Source organism: Dasypus novemcinctus, chromosome 5, assembly GCF_030445035.2.
Source record: "Dasypus novemcinctus isolate mDasNov1 chromosome 5, mDasNov1.1.hap2, whole genome shotgun sequence".
NCBI classification, from domain to species: domain Eukaryota; kingdom Metazoa; phylum Chordata; class Mammalia; order Cingulata; family Dasypodidae; genus Dasypus; species Dasypus novemcinctus.
Genome location: NC_080677.1, coordinates 96,003,188 through 96,026,503, shown reverse-complemented (window position 1 = coordinate 96,026,503; position 23,316 = coordinate 96,003,188). Strand labels below are relative to the sequence as shown.

The following is a 23,316-nucleotide window of genomic DNA, read 5'->3' as shown; positions in this document are numbered from 1 at the left end:
GACTCCCATTGCCCCCTTCAGCAGAAAGACTGTTAACATCATAGGAGCAAAGTGGGGCCAATTGGACTCACAACCATTTGCCAATCCAAGACCTGCTGCTCAGTGGCCACAAGGTGACCCATGAATTCTTATAACTGCCTGAATGCCCAATCCCCCTACTCAGAAGGGATCTTTTCACCAAACCGGGGGCTCAAATCGCCTTCAACATGGGAGGCTTGCAACCCTAAGCCTTGGAACCAATCTCACTCTCCTAGTCTTCATTCTCTGGGACAAAGAACAGAGACTACCCTCGGAGGAGAGCCTGATCCAGAACCTGGAGGAGTTATGAGAGTTATTTCCCAACCCCTTGTGGATGGCACAGAATCATGTGCCAGTCATTGGAAACTTAAAACCTGGGGCACTACCGACCTGACAGACAATATCTGATTCCACTTGAGGCACAGTTGGGCATAACCAAGCATATAGGCCATCTAAGGAAAGAGAGGATCCTAGTTGAGTGTCAGTCACCCTGTAACACCCCTCTACTACTAGTGAAGAGGCCAGATGGGACTGGATATCAACCAGTACAGGACATAAGGGCTATCAACAATGCCACCCTCACCCTGCACCAACTCCCTCCCCACCCTTACACTCTACTGGGGCAGCTGCCTCCAGAAGCCATCTGGTTTACCTGTCTAGACCTGAAGGACACCTTCTGCCTTCGACTGGCCCCTGTGAGTCAACGTCTGTTTGTGTTTGAGTGGGATGATCCCAATACAAAAAGAAAACACAATTGACCTGGACCCAGCTCCCACATGGCTTCAAAAACTCTTCCACACTCTTTGGAAAGGTGCTGGCAGCAGACTTGGCAACCTACCCCTGGGAGGACTACAAGGACCCTCCTACAGTACATTGATGATCTTCTGCTTGCCAGTAGAACAAAGGATTGTTGGGAAGGGCCCCAGGCCCTTCTCCAGCTCCTGACACAAACTGGGTACAAGGTATCATGGAGGAAGGCCCAGGTCTGCCAACAACAGGTCAGGTACCTCGGATTCAATATCACACAGGGACACCGGACCCTCAGACCTAAGAGGAAGAAGGTGATCTGCACCATCCTGACCCTCACCATGAAGAGGCAGCTCCATGAGTTCGTAGGGGTGGTGGGTTTCTGCTGCATCTGGATTCCTGGATATGCAGTAATAACCAAGCTTCTCTACAAAGTTTTAGTGGGCCCAGATAGGAACTCCCTCCCTCCCTCCCCACGCAATCTGGGAAGAGACCCAACAAACAATCTTTCAGGAAATCAAAAAACACCTTGGATGAGCCCCTGCCCTAAGGCTCCCGGATGAAACCTGGGATTTTAACCTGTTCATGCATGAGAAAAAAAGGTGGCCCTGGGAGTCCTCACACAGATGGTTGGGTCTTGGCAAAGATGCATTGCTTACCTCTCCAAGCAGTGGACTTAGTGGCTGCTGGATGGCCACCCTGCCTGAAAACCTTGGCAGCCACAGTGACACTTGTTAAGGAAGCTGACAAATTGATGCTTGGACGGGTTATCCATGTCATGGTGCCCCACACTCTCATCGCTTTGATGAACTCACATGGACACCAGTGGATATCCAACCCCCAGCTTGTGCACTACCAGGGCTTGCTCTGTGAGAATCCCAGGATAACCACAGAAACCATGCACAACCTGAATCTGGCAATGTTTTTACCTGAAGAAGATGGAACTCCCAAACACGACTGCATAGAAGTAATGGAGGAGGTCTCTGTCATTCGCCCAAATCTCCAAGACAAACCACTCCCTTCCCCGGAGTGAACACTATTCACTGATGGGACTAGCTTCATTAAGGACAGAAAAGAGAAGTGCAGGGTATGTGGTCACACTGTTGAGGAGGTAATGGAAGTGGCACCCTTACCCCAAGGATGGTTGGCACAGCGGGCAGAGCTCTGGGCACTGGTCTGAGCACTGTGGTTGGCCAAAGGACAAATGGTCAACATCTACACTGATTCAAATTACGAGTTCATGACCATCCATATTCATGGGGCCATTTATAAAGAAAGAGGCCTCTTAATGGCTGGGAGGAAGGGCATCAAGAGCAAAGAGGAAATTCTTCAGCGCTAGAGACAATCTGGGTGCCAGCCAGGATCGCTGACATCTACCGCCGGGGACATCAAAAGGGCGACGACATAGCCACCCCAGGGAACAGGTTCATGCACGAGGCTGCAAAATAAGCGGCAGAAGAAGGCTATGAAAAGCTGTACCTGGAATTAGTCCCACAGCTGTCCCTCCTAGAACAAAGTGCCGACCTGCTGATTTACACCAAAGAAGAACAGGACTGGGTTAAGGGAGAGGGGGGAAGCCAAACTTCCGAAGGAGCTTGGATACTCCCAGATAATCAGGTCTTCATGCCCAAGGGAGCCGCCCATGCCCTTGTCCAACAGTACCACCAGCTCACTCACCTGGGAAAAACTGCGCTGGAGACCCTACTGGGCAGATACTACTACATAGCATGACTGGTCTCCCTCTGTGCCACTGTCAGTAACTAGTGCCAGGTTTGCGCTAAAAACAACTCCATGCAGGGCCCCTGCATTCAAGCACACAGGCACAGCCCCCTTTGAAGACGTGGTAGTGGACTTTAGGCAGTAAAACCCAGCTAGGGGTATAAATACCTGTTGGTAATGGTATATACTTTCTCGTGTTGGGTAGAAACGCACCCCACCCACACTGAGAAGTCAAGAGAAGTAACTAAGGCTTTACTCAGGGAAATAGTCCTGTGGCATGGGTTGCCAATGTCAATAGGAAGTGACAACTTTTGTAGCAACCATAGTCCAGGAACTGGCAAAAATGTTGGGAATCAAGTGGAAACTCCATGCTGCTTATAGGCTCCAGAGCTCAGGTTAAGTTGAGCACATGAATTGGACCCTCAAAACCACCCTAGCCAAGTTCTGCCAAGAAACTGGTCTCCTTTGGGTAGACTTGCTTCTCTGAGTCCTTCTCCAGGTGAGATGTACCCCAGTACCCACTGGTTATTCACCCTTCAAGATCTTATCCAGTCAACCACGTCCTATTCTTCAGGCATTTAAGGGAAACTCTAGGTTCCTAGGAGAAGCCAGCCAGGATGCTGTCCTCCAGCTTCTAGGGGGGACCTAGCCGAGATGCACAAAACTGTTTTGTCCCAGAACCTCATTCCCCTGCGACACCCAGTTCACCCCTACCTACCTGGGGACCAAGACCTGGTTAAAGACTGGGAGAAGGAACCCCTCCAGCCCCCCTGGACAGGGCCACACACAGTGATCCTTGTAACCCCCACTGCTCTTAAGGTTGCAGGTATTGTCCCTTGGGTCCATCATTCCTGAGTCAAGAGGGCACATCCCAGTGAAGGGCCAGATGACTGGGTAACCCAACCTGTGCCCGACCATCCCCTGAGGGTGTGAATTACTCGGACACCCCAGACCTCAGCCACTCAGAGCAACCCCTGAATGGACTCCTGTTCCTGTGCTGCCTACTCGCCATGGCATTTGGAGTTGGGCTCGCTGCTGTGGCCCCCATGGACTGGACTATTGGAACTAGGGTCCTAATTACTATCACTTACTCGGCATAGTAGGATGCTTCATTACCTTGAGTTGCTTCTGCTTCCCTCCTAACCTGGTCCCTTGGGACCAAACCCCCAACTCACTGAAAGTTACAGGGAGTCCTAAACGCCTCGGCCCCTTTTCCAGCAGGGGCTACTTCTGCCTCTGTTTTGTTTGACATATGTTCGGCACTAAGGGAAGAGTCTGCCATAACCTGTGGTGAGGCTGTTCAGGATGCCCTGTCTATGTTGCCTATGAAAAGTATCTCTACAAGAGGTCAGGTGGAGAATGCTTCTGCAGTAATTGGCCATATCTGATAGCAGCTTCCGCACCCTGGAGACCATCGTGGGTCCCACGCAACTCCCACTACTTGCTGCAGAACATCCCCAACTCACCACAGTGTAACCACACTGGGGGCTACTGTGGATGCGTACCTTGTGTCCAAGTAAATCTCACCCTTTTAAATCAGTCCAACACCTTTCAGAGAGCTCAGGCAGGAGAAAGACTCGGCATAGGAGTATATGTCTCAGCAAGTAAACACTCAGGCGACTTCATACTAGTTCAGCTAGTTCAGGTGGCCCTCTCAGCTCAGGAAGTCCCCTCCCCTGGAAAGGTCCGACAAGGAAATGTAAGCGAGGCCACCCAAAAGTCGGAGGCTAGGCCCAGTGAGATACCCTGAAATATACTCCTGAGCCAAGTCCAAAATTTCCATCAGCTCCTGAACAAGACTCTGCCCAGTGTTGCAACCTCCTGCTGGTTATGCGCTTCTCCCAGTCTGACCATCTTTCTGATGTCCATCTCCGGTGACATAACCCCATACCTCGGGAGTGGCTCGGAAGCGAGTGTCTACACTTGGAAGTGGACAATATACCCCTTCCCATTTGCGTGACTGAGCCCCCAGGGGAACTACTTACCTGTATGAACATAACCCTGGAACCCAGCCCCACTCCTGCACCAGCTGCCCTCTCCCTTGGAAAAATGGACTTTAATGCCACTCACCCATTTAAAGGAACCCAAACGGTGTGCCAAGAACTCCACTCTCTGGGTCTGTGGCACTCAAGGCTACCAATGCTTGCCCCCAGCAGGCCAAGGTATATGCAACCTAGCTTGGCCAGTAACATAACTCTTGGTATATGGGAACGAGCTGCCTTGAGAACTCTCCCAGACCAAATGAGCAGTACAGGTGATCACTATACTCCTGGAACTGGGGATAGCAGCAAGTCTGGCAGTGGCCGGGACCTCTCTCACAGTAGGTCTGCAGGGTTTGCAAAACCTGGCACGGCAAAGATTGAAGGATGTTGAGGAAGTAACAGGGGCCCTCCGTGGAATTCAGAACCAAATAGACTCACTCACAGAGGTGGTGCTGCAGAACAGACGAGGATTAGACTTGCTGACTGCTGGCCAAGGGGGGATTTGTCAGGCTCTGGGAGTAGAGTGCTGCTTTTATGCCAACTCCTCAGGAATAGTCAGGGATAAGATAGCTGTGCTAAAAGAAAGAGCTAAAGCCCGTTTAGATCGTGCTTACCAGGCAACCACCAGTGGAAGCTACCTGAAATATCTCCTCTCCTGGATATTGCCGTTCATGCCAGCAATAGCCATGGTTTTCTTCCTCATAACCTTTGGACCATGCATCCTGCAATACCTGATGTGGTAAGTCACTTCCCGCTTAAACGACCTGAAGCACCAAGTAATGCCTCAGATGAGATATCAACCGCTAGACACAAGGGAATAGTACTCTGTGTTAAAAGGTGATGTCCTGCAAAAATTATTAGGGCATCAAAGGGAGGAATGTTGAAGGAATCCCTTTTCCCTTTCCAGAAGGAATCCCCTTCCCCTTCTTTCTTTCCTATTGTGCAATGCTGAAACAAGCTGCTTTCTGATAACGCAGCCCTTTGGGTGTGTGTATGGGCTATGGCTGCAGAGTGTGCACCTGTAAGAGCTTGATTGTGTGGGCCATCAGCCATTGCCTCTCACTTAGCTTAATATGGATATAAGATATTTACATGTAGAACTATTTAAAGATATATGTATAAACATGCATGTATTTCTTTGTTCTTCCAGCTGATAGCCTAAAAGTAACAATACCCCATTACCAAAAAAGCACATCTTATTTTATAAGAAAATGTGAGTATTCATTGTTCAGTAAGAAGAAACATTACTAAAAGGACAATACGGACCTTGCTTTCAGTGCAGCACACAGATGAGGTCTTGAATAGTCAGAAACCAATGGCCAATTTTGGATTAACTGTGAATCCCTGAAATCAAAGTTTCTAACTTCCTTTTCTTCCCAGGACAATCAAGGATAAAGTTAAATGATCTATTACTAATGCTAGCATAAACTCCCTGCAACTTACTCAGCTACATGCTAATGGCTTATTTCTAGAGCTTGGAATTTCTCACCTCACTTCCTTGTCTGATTCTCAACCACAGTCTTAATGCTTAACCATGAGAAAAACACAGCGACCTTGAACAAATTCATGGAACTCTTCTCTGTACTACAGACGGTGGAGGCTTGGAAATCCAGTGACTTCATGGATGCATATTACTAACTCTCTGCTTAATTGTGCCCCTACAGAATGATCTCGGAAGATTGATCTACAAAGTTATATATAATTCACATGTTGTTGATCAGATTTTAAGAAGTTTTTATCCTATAAATCATAGTTTATGTTCTTAGATCCCCATAAAAACCAATACTAAATTATAACATCAACAGGATGAGAAAAACAAATTACAGTGCAAAGTTTGTACTGTATGGCGTATTGGCCTTAGTGCTTTAGCACAATAGTACCTCCCAGTTACCTTAAAAAAAAAAATCTTTAAAGTACTATATACAAAGACATATCTGAAGGCACTCCAGATATGTAGATTATTTTGTCCTGTTTAAACACCACATTTCATTAAATTAAGGTATCATACAGGAAGTTAATAAAGGTATCTGAGAAACAATCCCATATAATAAATAATAAAAGAAATAAAGATAAGTCTTTGTATTCTGGAGAAGAGAAAATGGAAGAACAAATTACAGCCATCTTCAAACATTTGCATGAACTTCCATTCGTTTAATCCACATGCACCTTTTGTTTTAGGCCTTCATCCTCCTTTCTGAAGGGAAATAGCTGCTCTGTTAAAGGCTTCTTCCTCTATGAAGGCTTTCTTTGAGTCTGGTGTCCCCTTCATTCATCTTCTGTAGAAACTCTGAATGTATTCCCGACATAGTATTGATCATATTGCCTAATGAGTGTTTATTTGACTTGTTCACTTTTTAGAAGTAAAGAATTTTAATATCCATTTCTCCATATAGTATATGATACATGTTTTGGTCATCGGATAGGTGATAGATGAAATAATGAATAATAGCGTGTGAAAGGAAGAGGAAACTTGCACTCAGTTGTGCTCACGTGCCCTTCAGTCAATGAGTAGAATTTATAAGATAAACAAATTTCAGTACAACCTGAGAAAGAAATAACTTCCTGAAATGTCATGCATAGCAGAGTCACTTTTGAGGGCAATATACTAACAGAATGCAGTGTTTGGGCAGAGGATGGATGTCAGAGGTACTTGGAATGAAATTCTTGAATTTGGAGGAATTTGGATAGATAGCTTCTAAAATATCCTCCAATTCCTTTATTTTTTATTTTTGAGGTACTGGGGTTTGGGGATTGAACCTGGGACCTTGTATGTGAGAAGCCGGTGCTCAACCATTGAGGCACATCGGTTCCCCTGAGTTGGTCTGCTTGTTTGTTTGCTTGTTTGTGTTTCATTTTTAGGAAGCACCAGGAACCAAACCCGGGACTTCTCATATTGGAAGAAGGCACTCAGCCACTTGAGTCACATCCCTCCCTCCAGTTCCTTTTTGGTTTCCTTATGTTTAAGCAGGGCATTTGCTAAAAGTCTGCATCAGATATGCATAGGAATTTGGAGTAAATATATTCAACATTCATTTGATACTAGTCCATATTCAAATAGTTCCTTTAAATATAAAAAAGATTGCTCTTTATTGTTTTTTAAAGATTAGTGTAAAGTACAGTATATAAAGTACAACATATAAAGTAACATTGATATATAATTTTTAAAGTTTAGGTGTAAGTTAATCAAAAGTATTCCTTAATAATAAGATCATGTTTGTCTTGGATTAACTTGTCCTTAGATAAATCATTTAAGTCTGTGCCATAACTGTGAAACATTATTATCTTTTTTCACCTAGGTACCCTGTATACTGATGGCATAAATTTTGCAAGTTTATTCAAGATGTATTGTGATATATAAAATGCATAGTCATCAGTATTATTACAATACTGCTGAGATTCCTATAAAATTCTTTTCCTTGATTTGTTTTGTTTTTAACCAAATATATTTTCAGAATTACTAATAAGATATACATGATTTAACAAAAATAGTAAAAAAAAATAATCTATTACCAATTAAAGGGTTGACTATGAAAGATTAATAATAATAATGAAATTATGACACCAAACATAATGGCAGGGGTACAAAGAATTTTAATTAGCTTCTAAATCATAATTAATTTTATTTAAAAAAATAGAAACGTAGTTGGCAAACAATAAAATTGCATTCTGCTTCAGAACTCTAAATTACATCAGTTCAGAAAATGAACAGATATAAAATGTCCTTATAAGTATTAGTTTGGGGGATGGAGGCAGATGTAGCTGAGTGGTTGAGCATGTACGAGGTCCTAGGTCCAGTCACTGGTACCTGCCCCCTGCCCCCAAAAAGTGTTAGTTTGTACCATATGAAATTTTTGATAGTCAACCATTTACACTGGTAAAAAATGGTAATTTCAGTTAGTTCCATAAGATTACATATAAATGTGAATTTTCATAAAAGGTATGCCCAATTTTTATTTTTCAAAGCATTTTTTCTTGATAAATTTTGGGTTTTTACCAAATTCAGAACCAGGAAGATTTCAAGTATAATGGTCTTAAAGTGTTCTGAAAATAAAGGGGAACATAGTGCAACACCTGCCACATAATACCAAATAAATGAGTATTAGCCTATCAAGAGAGAAAGAAAAAAACTTAAGATTTTAACTTAACTGCATAGACATTTTATATAAGATTCCACCACATCTCTGCCATTCCACTAGCTAGTGTTTTTGAAACACCATATGGCAGGATTATAAGTGCACTAGCCTTTTAATTCTACTGCAACTTAATTATTATTCTGTTTACAGAAGTAGAACCTGAAATCAGAGGCATAAGTAATTTGGCCAAAGTAAAAAACTTAGGAAATGGGACATGAGAAATTCAGTGAATTCAGTCTTACAAAGAAATCCCTTTGAATCACTATGTTTCATCTCTTGATGGAAGGCAATAGCTGAAAAATTCCACACTATCAACAGAACAAATATACTTGGGTTCTTTTATAATTGTAATTTTAGTTACAATTAATAGCAAATGGATGGACTTCTGGCTTCCAATTAGGATATAAAAAACAAAAGAGTTTTGCTCATTCCTAATAACAAGGTGAACGGTGAGCAGAATTCTAAGTATTTTTTCACTCTTCAGAGAGTTGAAATTATAGGCTATCCAATTTAACTGAAATGTAAACAAAGGTAGCACCTCCCTTGAAAAACAGGATGTGGTCACTCGCTTATTTGTTATAGGGGACTGCCATAAAAGCAGATGAGAAGAATTCATCTAAAATTTCTAAGAATTGCTAAGTGACAAATGCAGGTTACTGTGAGAGTATAGAACCATTGGGAAACAAAAACACAAAAGAGATTTGCTCCCTTTCAGAAACATCTCCAGGGATCTCCACTTTGCACTCAGGACAAAAACCCAGGAAAGATCTGGAGAAGGGGAGAGACTACAGGATGAAAAAGCAGGAAGCCCTCCATCATTTTCTCTGTAAAGCACAAAAATCTTAAGTCACTGGAGGAAGAGTTTGTTGCTCTGTTCCCCCAAGCTAAGGAGATCTACTGTGGCTCTTGAAAGAAAAAAGTAATGAACAAACATAAAAGTCCCCTACTCTTAGAGAATGGACAAGAAAATGTCCTTCTCCTAGATCACCAGAAACTGTCCTTTGATAGAAAGGAAAAGGAAACTTGATCCTGTATATAAGCTCCTTTATAGACACAGGGCGATGTTTGGCTGAGTGTTAAGTTGGAACAAAGTAATTGAAAAAGTCCCAACCCAGAAACCTAGAGACAAGGGCCCTGCCTAACAATGGTATACAACCAAGATAATGGAGAGGACCCCTGTCACACCCCCAGATATCAGAAAGTCAATAAAACCGTATGCTCTACCAAATGGTATTATGAAGGTTTTTTATCATTAATGTCCTTTAGTTAAATCCAAAATAAAGAATTATCATTTATTGAACTATATGTAGAAGACAAGGCTAATTATTATGGATCAATCCAGATGTTACTAATTAATAAAATCTTAGAAACATTCTTATACTTCAGCTGAAAATTTATTTTTACTTGTTCATTTAAGCTACACTAAAATAAATATTACTTTTATAATAATAATGCTATAAAATTTTATATTCCTGCCTTAAATTTTTATCATATCATAGAAATTAAATAAACTTTCTTGTAAGTTTCAAATTACTTTTGATTTTCCAGCAATACACCAAGTTCTGTATTGAATCTTATTTCTTCTGGAAAAAAACTTTTCAAGCAAGTATGGACAATCTTGCCTTTCTTGATAATACACTCAGTGAAATGATAAGGACACTGTTGTCCATATCTGTCCTTAGTTTCTCCTAAGGCAAAGACTTCCTAAACCAACCACTGCAAACTGAGTCTTATGCAGTGCATTTAAGATATTTGTCATATTCTAGGAACCTATCCATAAGAAGGTTCAAGGAGTGTATCCTGAAATAAGAAAATGGACAATGAGAATAAATGTCTAGCCAGTCAAACCTCAACTATTTCTTCTTCAGTGACTAGATGCATGGTGGCATTTTTATATTTTAAAATGAACAAAATTATGCTATAAGGAGAGACAGCAAGATGGCAGCAGAGTAAGGAGCTCCTAGAATCAGCTCCTGCTACAGAGCAGTTAGTAAACACCCAGAGTTCTCTGGAGCTAGCTGAAGCACCTGTTTGGGGGCTTCAGGAGACCAGAAGGGCATCCTGCAACATCCTTGAAGGAATGGAAGAAGAAGGAGACTGCCCATCTGCAGAGAAGTCTCATAAGTAGAGCACTCCATACCCTGGAGGCAGGTGCCCATCCTCTGCAGGAGGCACAAGCTGCCTCAGGAGCTGTTACACAGCTGGAATTGAAAGCTCCACTTCCCAAAAATGGGGAGAAAGAGATAGTTGGGCACCAACTTCATCTACTGATGAGTAAAATTCAGCGGGCTAAAGTATAATCCTGAGAAAGCTAAAGTTTGAGCCTGTCCAAGTCAGAAAGAGGCCAAGAGCCTCCATCTTAACTCCACACCTGGCACAAAGGGAAGTGGGACAGACTGAAAATCCCAGTGCTGGTGGGGACTGGCTTCCTTCCACCCAGGTCAGATTGCAGGTCTAGCCTAAGTCCCAGTGTTACCTCTGACAGGGAGGAAGCTGCAGGGACCTGCACTAGCCTCTCCAGGAAATTGCCAGCCAAGCCACAAAGACCAGTGATTGTCCTACTCTGGTGGTGCAAGCCACCCCAGGAGCTGTTCTGTGACTGGAATTGGAAGCTCCTTTCCCAAAAATGGGGGAGGAGAAGAGAGTTGGTTGCTGATTTTGACTACTAATTGGTGGACTCCAATGGCTAAGGAATAACACTAGGAGCAGCTGGGGTGTGAATTTGTCCAAGTCAGAAAAAGGCCAGTGGCCACCATGTTGACTCCACCCCCAGCCTGAGGGGAAGTCCAGCTGACCAAATACCACAGTGATGGTAGGAACCAGCTTCTTTCACCCAGATCCGATGGCAGCCCTAGCCTAGGCTTCAGTCCCACCTCTGGCAGGGCACCTTGGCTACCTTGGCACCAATCTATCCAGGTAACTGAGGGTACCTTTGGCTGGCACAAACTGAATAAATAAACATTTACTGGGACAACTGCAGTCATCTTGGACCTGCACTGCATAGATTACTGTCCACATCTGCACCTCCATCCATGGCTCAGTTAAGGGAGAAAGAGGCATGAAGCTTCAACAGTCTCTTTGGGCAACTACAGTCTGGACCTGCATGACTTGGATTATTCCACACAACTGTGACTATGACCCTACCTCTGGGAAAGGAGAAGGTTGGGAGAAGCTTCATCTGTCCCTGGGGCAATGAGGGCAGCTTGATCCTCCACAGTTTATAGTACCAATTACATCCTTGGCTCCTACTGCACAACCAGCAAGGAAGAAAGGGCAGGAAGCCCTCAGCTGAAGAGAAAAACTTGACCTAGAATAAATACTCTAGTAACCAGATGCCAAGACACCAACCAAAAATTACAATCCACAACAAGAAACAGGAAACGATGGCCCAGTTAAAGGAACAAGATAAGCCTCCAGGTGACATAAAAGAGTTGAGACAACTAATCATAGAGGTTCAAACAAATCTCCTTAATAAATTCAATGAGCTGGCTAAAGAGATTAAGGATATTAAGAAGACATTGGATATGCACAAAGAAGAATTTGAAAGCATGCATAGAAAAATAGCAGATCTTATGGGAATGAAAGGTACAATAAATGAAATTAAAAAACATTGGAATCATATAATAGTAGATTTGAGGAGACAGAAGAAAGGATTGGTAAGCTTCAAAAATGGCCTCTGAAAGTGAACATACTAAAAAACAGATGAGGAAAAGAATGGGAAAAATTGAACAAGGTCTCAGAGAACTAAATGACAGCCAGAGATGTGCAAACATACATGTCATGGGAGTCCCAGGAGAAGAGAAGGGAAAAGGGGCAGAAGGAATATTTAAAGAAATAACGTTAGAAAATTTCCCAGCCCTATTGAAGGACATCGATATCCCTATCCAAGAAGCACAACATACTCCCATCTGAAAAAATCCAAATAGACCAACTCCGAGAAACATACTTGTCAGAATGTCAAATGCCAAAAACAAAGAAAATTCTGAAAACAGCAAGAGAAAAGCAATGCATAAAACATATAAGGGATACCCAATAAGATTAAGTGCTGATTTCTCACCAGAAACCATGTGGGCAAAAAGACAGTGGTCTGATATATTTAAGATACTATGAAACAATTTTGTATCCAGCCAAGAATTTTGTATCCAGCAAGACTGTCTTTTAAAAATGAGGACAAAATTAGAATATTTGCAGATAAACAGAAACTGAGAATTTCTAAGCAAGTGATCAGATTTTCAGGAAATACTAAAGGGCGTGCTAAAGCCTGAAAAGAAAAGACAGGAGAGAGAGGCCTGAAAGAGTGTCTAGAAATGAAGATTATATCAATAAAAGTAACTAAAAGTGTCAAAAGAGGGGTGAAATAAAATATGACAGATAGAACTCAAGTACTCAGGAATAAATTTAACCAAAAATGTAAAGCTCTAGTACTCAGAAAATTGCAATCCAATGTTAAAAAAAATCAAGAAAGTACTCAACAACTGGAAGAACATTCCATGCTTAAGGATTGGAAGACTAAATATCATTAAGATGTCAATTCTACTCAAATCGATAAACAGATTTAAAACAACTCTGATAAAAATTCCACCAGCATTTAAAAAAATTTTTGAAAACACAATTAGCAAAATTATTTGGAAGGGTAAGGTGTCCTGAATAGCCAGAAATAATCATAAAAGTTAAAGCGAACCCTCATCTCTGAACTTTAAATCATACTACCAAGCTATAGTGGTAAAAAACAGCATGGTACTGGCATAAAGACAGATAGATAGACCAATGGAAACAATTGATAGCTCAGAAACAGACCCTCTCATGTATGGCCAAGTGATTTTTGACTAGCCTGTTAAACCCACACAGCATGGGCAGAACAACCCATTCAGCAAAATGGTGCTGAAAGAACTGGATATCTATAGCCAAAAGAAGGAAAGAGGACCTCTATCTCACACCTTATCCCAAAATTAACTCAAAGTAGATCAAAAGCCTAAAAATAAAAGCAAGAACCATAAAACTTCTAGAAGAAATTGTAGGAAATTATCTCCAAAACCTGGTGGTATGTGGTGAATTCTTAATGAAGATAAGAAGAGGACTGAGGTGGACAACTGATGTTTAATATATGTAGAAGTTTTAATTAGCTTTATTCTAAAAGTGTGGAAATGTTTAGAATTGATGGTAAAAATAGTAAAAGCTAGTTTATAATTAAGGATGTGGCTGAAAATAGTAGTCTAGGGATGTAAATGTCAATTGATAGAATGTTAGAGAGTAATCTAGGAACTAATATCACAGTAAATCAAGAGGTGGATGATAATAGTGGTTGATGGTACAGATGCAAGAGTGTCCTTTGTGAGCTAGAGCAAATGTATATCACTACTGCAGGGTTTGGGGAATGCATGGGAAAAATACAGCTGAAATGACCTATGGACTGTGGTTAGCAGTAATAATATAATATTCTTGCATTTATGCCAAAGATGTGCTGTGTCGATAATGGAGAAGTATGGAATATGTGACCCAAATGTATATTATGAACATGGTAACAAGCAGATAATATTTTATCTGTAACAAATGTTCCCACATTATATGTTAATAGAGGGGTGTTGCTTGGGAATTCTGCATATGTGCATGATTGTCTTATAAGTTTACAACCTCTGTCATAAAAAATATTTTAAAAATAATAATAAGGTATGTTGAGGGAAAAACACACCAAATGTAAGATAAGGACTATAATTAGTAGTAAGATTTTGACAATATTCTTTTGTAATCTGTAACAAACATCTCACAACAATGCAAAGTGTTGGTAGAGGTAGAGAGTTGATGTATGGGCCCCCTGTATGATGTTATGCATGTTTGCTTTGTAAGTTCACAACTTTCACTATACACTTAACTGTTTATATTTGCTCATATATAGATAATAATAATAGGGAGGGTTGGTGGAAAATACTTTGGTTAGTAGTAATATTTTGACAATATTTTTTGATCATTACTTAAAAGGTTTAAAAATATAAGGTGTTGGTGGTAGGATGAGTTATGAGAGTCCTGTATGATGTTATATATGTTTGTTTTGTAAGCTCACAACTATTACTATACACTTATTGTTTATGTAAAAAAAAATATGCTGTAAGGGTATTTTTCACTGAGCTTCATCTTGGAAAAAATGATTTGGGTACTCTGTGATGTCATAATAAAGGATTAGCCATTTTTCATTGGTTTAAATTTCAAAAATCAAATAACAGTTACTGCTCATATTGCATAGGAATGTCAGTATTGTACTTTTAATCATTTCTTAAATGATAGTTTCCTGGTTTGCCTTATAGTTACATTTTATTATGCAATAAAAATCTCAAAACTGAACCTCTTGAATTAACCATTTCTGATGTCTTACAATGTTTTAAGAAAATCAAAAACAGGTAAGACTGAATAATAATACTCTATAAAATGGATATTAAAGGAACAGATCTTATTTCAAGCATTGACCATGAAACAGACAGAAGTCTCCTTCACCCTAGCTAGTTATAGTTATTCAAATTCTAATCTAGGTGTTGCTGTGGGGGTATTTTGTAGATGTGATTAACAACTACAATCATCTTTATGTAAATTAATCTCTATAATATGGATAACCTCATTCAATCAGTTGAAAGGCCTTAAGAGCAAACTGAGATTTCATGAGGGAGAGGACATTTTTTCTAAAGGTTACAGCATCAGCAAATACCTGAGAGTTTCCAGGCTGCTAGCCTGCTCTAGAGGTTTTATACTTCCCAACCCCCTAGTCAGGGAGGTCAATTCCTTGAAATAAATCTCTTAAATATATATATGTGTGCATATATTAGTATAAATATAAATATATATACTCATATAGAATAGCTATAACCTAGCAAAGGTGACCCATGTCATTGAACCATTGACTATTTTCTCAAAATAGTACTACTTCCTCCCACTTTCCACACTCTATTAGTCAGCCAAAGGGGTACTGATGCAAAATACCAGAAATCTGTAGGCTTCTATAAAGGGTATTTATTTGGAGTAGAAGTTTACAGGAGCCAGGCCATAAAGCATAAGTTACTTCTCTCACCAAAGTATGTTTCCACAGTGTTGGAGCAAGATGGCTGCCAATGTCAGAAAGGATTCAGGCTCCCTCTCCCTCTTACGGGTCTGGATCCCAGCTTCTTCCAATATCAGCCTCAGGCTGGGACAAGTCTTGTCTTTCTCCTGGGGCTTGTTTCTCTCCAGGCTCAGCTGCTCTGCTCTCTCCACAAGGCCAGCTGTAAACTATCAAGCAAATGACTTGTCTCTCTCTTCCGGCTTCTGCTGTGTCTTTGGAGCCATCCCTATTCCTCTGTGTTCTTCTCTTGCATGTTTAACTTCCTGGGGCTCCAGCTCAAAGCTTCAACTCTCTTCTCTGCTACAGGGTTTTCTCTGTGAGTCCCCACCCACCTACTGATGTGGTCCAATCAAAGTTCTAATTGTAATTTAATCACACCCAGAGGAACAGACCAGTTTATAAACATAATCCAATATCTATTTTTGGAATTCATAAACAATGCCAAACTGCTACACACACTGATGGCCCTTGTCAGCCATGTTTATACCACAGGATCTAACATCCTGACAATAGGTTGTACTGTACTCTTATCTTTTTCCAAGTGCATTTATGTAAAATGAATGGAGCAGGAATGCTGAGAGAAACATGAAAGGGAAAAAAGGAAAAAGAGATAGAGAGGAATAGCCATGCTTTGGTTCTTAACACATTTGGGTTTTCTAGTTTCAGGTTCCTGTCCTTCCTGAGACTTGGCCTTAGATTTGTGTATATCCTAATATACATACACTGATTATATTTCTCTGAAGAACCCTGATTGAACATGGGCTAGCATGCATTCAAAAGCATGGATATTGTACTTATCAACATTATATTTCATAGAATTTAAGGTCCTTTTCAGCTAGCACATGTACTTTGACATGCTTTTTCTCTTCTCCATTCTGATTGGAGGACAAACTATGTTATTGATGTAATTATTAAACAATGGCTCTTTCAGTATTTAATTCAGGGCCTTTAGGTAAGTTTAAGTGGTTCACAAAATATAAATATAAAATAACATAGTAGAATCATTGTGAGATGGTCTTTAAATTCCATGTTATAATTGAAAATATTAATTTATTGAGAAATATGAAGAAAATAGCATAATAAAATTATATAAGTAACTGAAATATGGATCTATAGTGAAATGTTTAAGGCAGTGTAGCAGTTTGATATAGTTGATGAATTTCAAAAAGAAATATTAGACTATGTTTGTAAACTGATCTTTTCCTCTGGGCATATTAGGTTATATTAGATTCATAAGTTTCCTTGATTAAGTAATCATGTAAACCTCTTGTGCCAGTAGGGAAAAAGGCATGACAAAGGACAGAGTTGAGGGCTTTTAATGTTGGAGTTTTGATGTTGGAGTTTGATCCTGAAGCTGGAGCCCTGGGAAGTGAGGAACCCTGAACCCAGAGAGAAGCAAGACCCTGGAAGGGAGAAACCCAGGAAGCCTGAGCCCTTACTGATATCAGCAGCCATCTTGCTCCAACACATGAAAATAGACTTTGGTGAGGGAAGTGACTTATGCTTTAAGGCCTAGTATCTGTAAGCTCCTACCCCAAATAAATACCCTTTATGAAAGCCAACCAATTTCTGGTATTTTGCATCAGCACTCCTTTGACTGACTGATACAGATGTATATTTTATTATTTATGCTGGTAAGAAAAACATTGATTCAATAGGTAAAGGAACAAAGTACATGAAAAAATCATTTACAGACAAGGACATATAAATAATAAACATGAAATTTTTTCATTCACCACTATCTATCAAACTATTTTCACTGCCAGGGGTAGAGTGTCATTACTGACCAATTCTCAAGTCAATTTGTTCCCAGAAGTTCTCCCCAAAATGAATCACGAGGACTTGTCATTATTTGATAAGAAATGAAGAAGAATTTCTGAAATGCAAAGTAAATATTTATATTTATATTATATTCTTTTTAAGAGAGAAATTGAATTTAGTTCTATTGTACATAGATTACTCTAAGATGCATTTTTTTAAACATTTTCTATTTTCTATAACAAAAAATAGCTTTGGTTTTATATTTATCTTGCAAAAATGGGACAAATTGTTAGAATGACAATTGTAATTGCAAAGCAAAAAAAAACAAGAAACAGAAACAAAAACAAAAACAAAAAAAACTAAGTTATCTTTATTTTCAATAATGACTGAGTTTTTGTCCATATTCTAGTTCCAACTGTATGTATTACACATAGAATTGTTTTGATTGGATGTAACAGACCATACACAAATGAATATCATTTTCCATGAGTTTTGCATGGATACAGTATGTATTAATTGTTATCTGTGAAATCTATACCCTTTAAATATAAACATATATATATACTAAACTTTCTTACTTGTGTATTTTTTAAACTTTCTCTAATAGCAGCTTATTGAGTGACAGGATAAAGACTTGCCAAAATATTAAAAAATAATAATAATCTAGTCATTGAGGATCCATGCTGAAAAAAATAAATTACTGAGGTTTCATTATGAGATACTTACAAAGTCAGTTAATAGAAATGCAAAAGTGATTAAGACTCTGCCTTCGGGGATCTTAAAATGTAGCAAAAGGAAGGCATTGCACTGTAAAAATAAAGTGCAGTAGGAGGAACACAATGCAGTAAAAATATAATATGGATAAAAGCTAAAACAGGAGTCATGGAAAAATGAAGAAAGTACTCACTTAATTAAATGGAGAAAACAGAGGAGATGCTTGAAGTGAAAATTGCCAGGGGCCTTATTTGAATGATCAGATGATGATGGCAAATATTTTTTATTTCACCTTTTAGGTTTTTATTTAGGAATTATTTACACTACACATATTTGAAAGCACAACTTCCTGTCACAAATATCAGCTATCTTTAAGGGAAATTGTCAGTCAATGCCAGTCTAAACTCAAATTCAGCTGCAGTATTTTAATCCTGGTTATGTGAGATATAATGCATAACTTGATAAATGACCAAGTTTAATCAATAGCACCATTTAGAGACTTTAAATGTCATTCAAATAAAAATTAAACAAATAAAACTTTTAATACATGAAAATAGCTGCACCAGCCACGGCCACCTAGAGTTCAAGGATCGGTCAGCTTTAAATACTAGCAGAATAATAAAATGACTGATAAACATGCCAAATAAAATTTCATTGAAAAGTGCTACAATTCAGATGTCAGCAAAATACTGCATAAGTTGCAAAAATTCCTATAAAATTTTTAATTTCCCAAAACATTTGGAATTATGGATTTTCTTGAAAAAAGATAAAAAGAAGAGTTCAGATTTTCTTGTTTACCAATGATTGAAAACCTCCATCCACTTTTATCACTAAAAGATTGAAAACCAATTTGTAAGATGTCATTTATGATTCTCACAGGAAATGCCTAGAATACCTTGCTTTCTCTGTTTTGCAGAATTTTATATTTTTCAGATTCACTACCTGGAACACAGCCTCCAAACTGATCTGATAAAATGGGGAAGTGCATTGTTTTGACAATGCGTGTAAAGTGAAACAGCAGATTTAAAAAGCATAAATTCAAAAGCCAGCAAAAGTTACAAGAGGTAGGAGAAAAAGTGGTAAACATATAAATATTATAAAAGTAGGAACTATTATTAATGACACCATGTCTCAGGGGTTGTAATGGGCATAATTGTTTCAGAATCCCAGTTAGTAATTAATGTTTATAATGGAGAGACTAAGTCATCAATAAAATGCCCTATATACTATGTTTAAGGAGAAAGAAAGTATGTAATTCACTTCAGATGTATTTCAAGTATAAGAGTAAAATGTACAAAAATGTTCTGGATTTAAAGGTGGAGATTATATTTATGTGGAAAATTCACTTCTGTGTACCTTCACAGTTTACACTAGCAGAAAAATTTTCCTAGAATTTTATCCTCATTTTAATTTTAAGCTCTAGTAATTTATACTTTAGCATGCTATTCTTGAGCAATTTATGATCTTCAAATATACAGTTTTTCAGGAATCTTTTGACCAAGTTACTTAAAATTTATGGTCATATCAAATCATTTCAGCCTATACTATCTCACTGATACATTTTGAAACTAATAGAAAAATATTTCTATTAGATAAACTACAAAAGTTAATGACTGGTTCAAAAATAACTCAATATAGTCTGTACATGAAATGAGCTTCCTAGGCCTAAAATGTCATAGATTTTTAAGAATACATACTTTATTATACTTCAGATAAAAACTTGGTCACTCAAGTCATTTGCATTCCTCATCATATAAATGTAGTTTCCTCCCTCTATTTCTTCTCTAAATTAGGAACTCTTCTCACAATAAAACTTATTAGTATAAATAGAAATCAAAAAGAAGCATTTCATTTAATAAACATTTTTAATAAAGAGCATAATCATTCAATTAAACATCCTGAAAAAAAATCCTGATCTCTATATCCAAATTTCTTTGTGAAATGCAGTGTATTTGTTATTTATATTTTGCTTTAGTGTTGCAGTATATATTCATTAATTTCATTGAAATAAGAGCCCATATGTACCCTCAATTTAAATAATATCCACTGATTCTATGAAGGTTTAATATTTATTATATTCTCTAAATACCATTATGCGTTATTTTTCATAGGGATAATGATTAAAATAAATAATATTTTAAAGATTTCCAGGTATGGTTTAGGTAAAATACTCCAATTTATTTCTAAATTATTTCCCTCACTAATATTTCCATATGACATAGCTACCATTTCAATTTTTTCCACAGCAAATACTTTCTAATGACCTAAAATATATTTCTTGATACATCATGAGAGCGTCCCACTTCTTTTTATCATATTTTAAAAATATGCTCATAACAGAAATCCAAATGTACATAGGTATTTATCCAAAGGATTTGAAAAAATTATTACCACTTAAAACCTGCCCATGAATGTTTAAAGCAGAGTTATGCATAATCACCAAAAACTGGAAGCAAACAACAGGTGGATGGATAAACAAATTTTGATACGTAATTATATTGGAGTCTTATTAAGGGATACAAAAAAATGAACTATTAAACTCTGAAAATGTTTTTATAAAGGAAACCTAAATACATATTCCTAAATGAAGAAAGCCAGTCTGGAAAAGCTACATGCTGTATCATTCCAAATATATAACATTCTGGAAAAGGTAAATCTGTAGAGACAGTAGAAAAACATGAGTGGTTGTTAAGGACTGGGGACAGTAAAGGGTGGGTAATGAATAGAGGTGGAGCATAGGACATCTTTAGGGCAGTGAAACTATTGTCTGATGCTGTCACAGTGGTTACATGACCTTATACATTTGTCAAAAAACAAAGAGAGTTCTCCGAGCTTCTTGCTGGTGAGCCTCACATTTTTGGCTCTGTCTGCTGGCCTTTCCTAACAGCAGGTCCCCAAACACCAGTCTTCACTCCTGCCTCACTCGAAGAGAGCAAAACTGCTTCCCATCCCAGGCCAGAGGAGACACCAGGCCGCTCTGGACTTGCCAAAAGGAGAAAAAGAACAGCAGGAAGCAATTGAACATATTGATGAAGGACAAAATGAAATAGACAGACTTAATGAACAAGCCAGTGAGGAGATTTTGAAAGTAGAACAGAAATATAATAAACTCTGCCAACCATTCTTTCAGAAGAGGTCAGAATTGATTGCCAAAATCCCAAATTTTTGGGTAACAACATTTGTCAACCATCCACAAGTGTCTGCACTGCTTGGGGAGGAAGATGAAGAGGCGCTGCATTATTTGACCAGAGTTGAAGTGACAGAATTTGAAGATATTAAATCAGGTTACAGAATAGATTTTTATTTTGATGAAAATCCTTACTTCGAAAATAAAGTTCTCTCCAAAGAATTTCATCTGAATGAGAGTGGTGATCCGTCCTCAAAGTCAACTGAAATCAAATGGAAATCTGGAAAGGACTTGACGAAACGTTCAAGTCAAACACAGAATAAAGCCAGCAGGAAGAGGCAGCATGAAGAACCAGAAAGCTTCTTTACCTGGTTTACTGACCATTCTGATGCAGATGCAGATGAGTTAGGAGAGGTCATCAAAGATGATATTTGGCCAAATCCATTACAGTACTATTTGGTTCCTGATATGGATGATGAAGAAGGGGAAGGAGAAGAAGATGATGATGATGATGAAGAAGAAGAAGGATTGGAAGATATTGATGAAGAAGGGGATGAGGATGAAGGGGAAGAAGATGAAGATGATGATGAGGGAGAGGAAGGCGAGGAGGATGAAGGAGAAGATGACTAATGAACACTGATGGATTCCAACCTTCCCTTTTTAATTTTCTCCAGTCCCTGGGAGCAAGTTGCAGTCTTTTTTTTTTTTCCTCTTGTGCTCAGTCGCCCTGTTTTTGAAGTCTCTTTTCTCTCCTTTAAACCATGGTTCTCAACTTATTTTGGGGGAAATACCTTGCGCAGAATGCAGTGGGAAAAGAATCTCTACCCTTTTCTGTTCCAAAATTCTTTTTTTTCCCTGCCTGTCTCAAAAAAAAAAACTTTATGGAATCAACACACCACCGTGCTCTGTGGGAAAAAAGAAAAACCTTCTGCTCCCTTCACTCTGCTGGAAGCTGGAGGGTGCTAGGCCCCTGTGTAGTAGTGCATAGAATTCTAGCTTTTTTCCTCCTTTCTCTGTATATTGGGCTCAGAGATTACACTGTGTCTCTATGTGAATATGGACAGTTAGCATTTACCAACATGTATCACTGTCTACTTTCTCTTGTTTAAAAAAAGAAAAAAAAAAAAACAACTTAAAAAAATGGGGTTATAGAAGGTCAGCAAAGGGTGGGTTTGAGATGTTTGGGTGGGTTAAGTGGGCATTTTGACAACATGGCTTCTCCTTTGGCATGTTTAATTGTGATGTTTAACGGACATCCTTGCAGTTTAAGATGACACTTTTAAAAATAAATTTTCTCCTAATGATGACTTGAGCCCTGCCACTCAATGGGAGAATCAGCAGAACCTGTAGGATCTTATTTGGAATTGACATTCTCTATTGTAATTTTGTTCCTGTTTATTTTTAAATTTTTTTTTGTTTCACTGGAAAGGAAAGATGATGCTCAGTTTTAAACGTTAAAAGTGTACAAGTTGCTTTGTTACAATAAAACTAAATGTGTACACACACAAAAAAAACAAAGAGCTGTACAATACAAAGAATAAATCCTAATGTAAATATGGGCTTCAGTTAATAATAATGTTATCAATATTGGTTCATCAATAGTAGCAAATATACTACACTAATCATTCTTTTGTGATAAAGAAGTAGCACATCTCCCTCTTCTGCTGCAAGGTCTCTCTATCCCAAGATTAGCCCACCCCAAATATGGCTCCTGGACAGCAGAAGATTAGGTTTTAGCAGAGAAAAGCCAAAATTAAGCTGAACAAAAGAAGCAGCAAGATTATGACCAAAAGGCTGCTGAAAAAGTTGCCTTAATATACACCTGCACTGTCTAGGACAAAAGTGTCACACTCGACAACACTATGTGAGCAAGCATCCTTAGACTCCATTTCCTCCTGAAATGACTGAAATTCAGGCAAAAAGTTGTTTATAGGTGAATTCACTCCATCTTTGACTCTTCTAGTGTCTCAGACCTTAGGTAACAAACTTGTAGTTCCTTTGCTAACAAACTATTGATCAACAAAAATAAAG

General features: G+C 38.8%; 1 protein-coding gene across 1 annotated transcript; it reads left to right on the top strand.

Moving 5' to 3' along the window:
- Positions 1-3,138: 3,138 nt before the first annotated feature.
- On the top strand, positions 3,139-22,803 carry LOC101411029 (protein SET-like). Its single transcript, XM_012519556.4, has 4 exons — positions 3,139-3,310; positions 4,770-5,205; positions 10,148-10,205; positions 21,046-22,803. The coding sequence occupies exons 1-4, from the start codon at positions 3,139-3,141 to the stop codon at positions 21,913-21,915; spliced, it is 1,536 nt and encodes a 511-aa protein (XP_012375010.2). The 3' UTR covers positions 21,916-22,803.
- The last annotated feature ends 513 nt before the right edge of the window (positions 22,804-23,316 follow it).

What these genes read in the sequence shown, in the direction of transcription:
- LOC101411029 (XM_012519556.4), top strand. Translation starts at nt 3,139, where the DNA reads ATGCACAAAACTGTTTTGTCCCAGAACCTCATTCCCCTGCGACACCCA. An exon ending in CACTGCTCTTAAGGTTGCAG is followed by an intron (nt 3,311 to 4,769) that starts GTATTGTCCCTT and finishes AACTGGGGATAG; the next exon opens with CAGCAAGTCTGGCAGTGGCC. An exon ending in ATCCTGCAATACCTGATGTG is followed by an intron (nt 5,206 to 10,147) that starts GTAAGTCACTTC and finishes TTGATTTTCCAG; the next exon opens with CAATACACCAAGTTCTGTAT.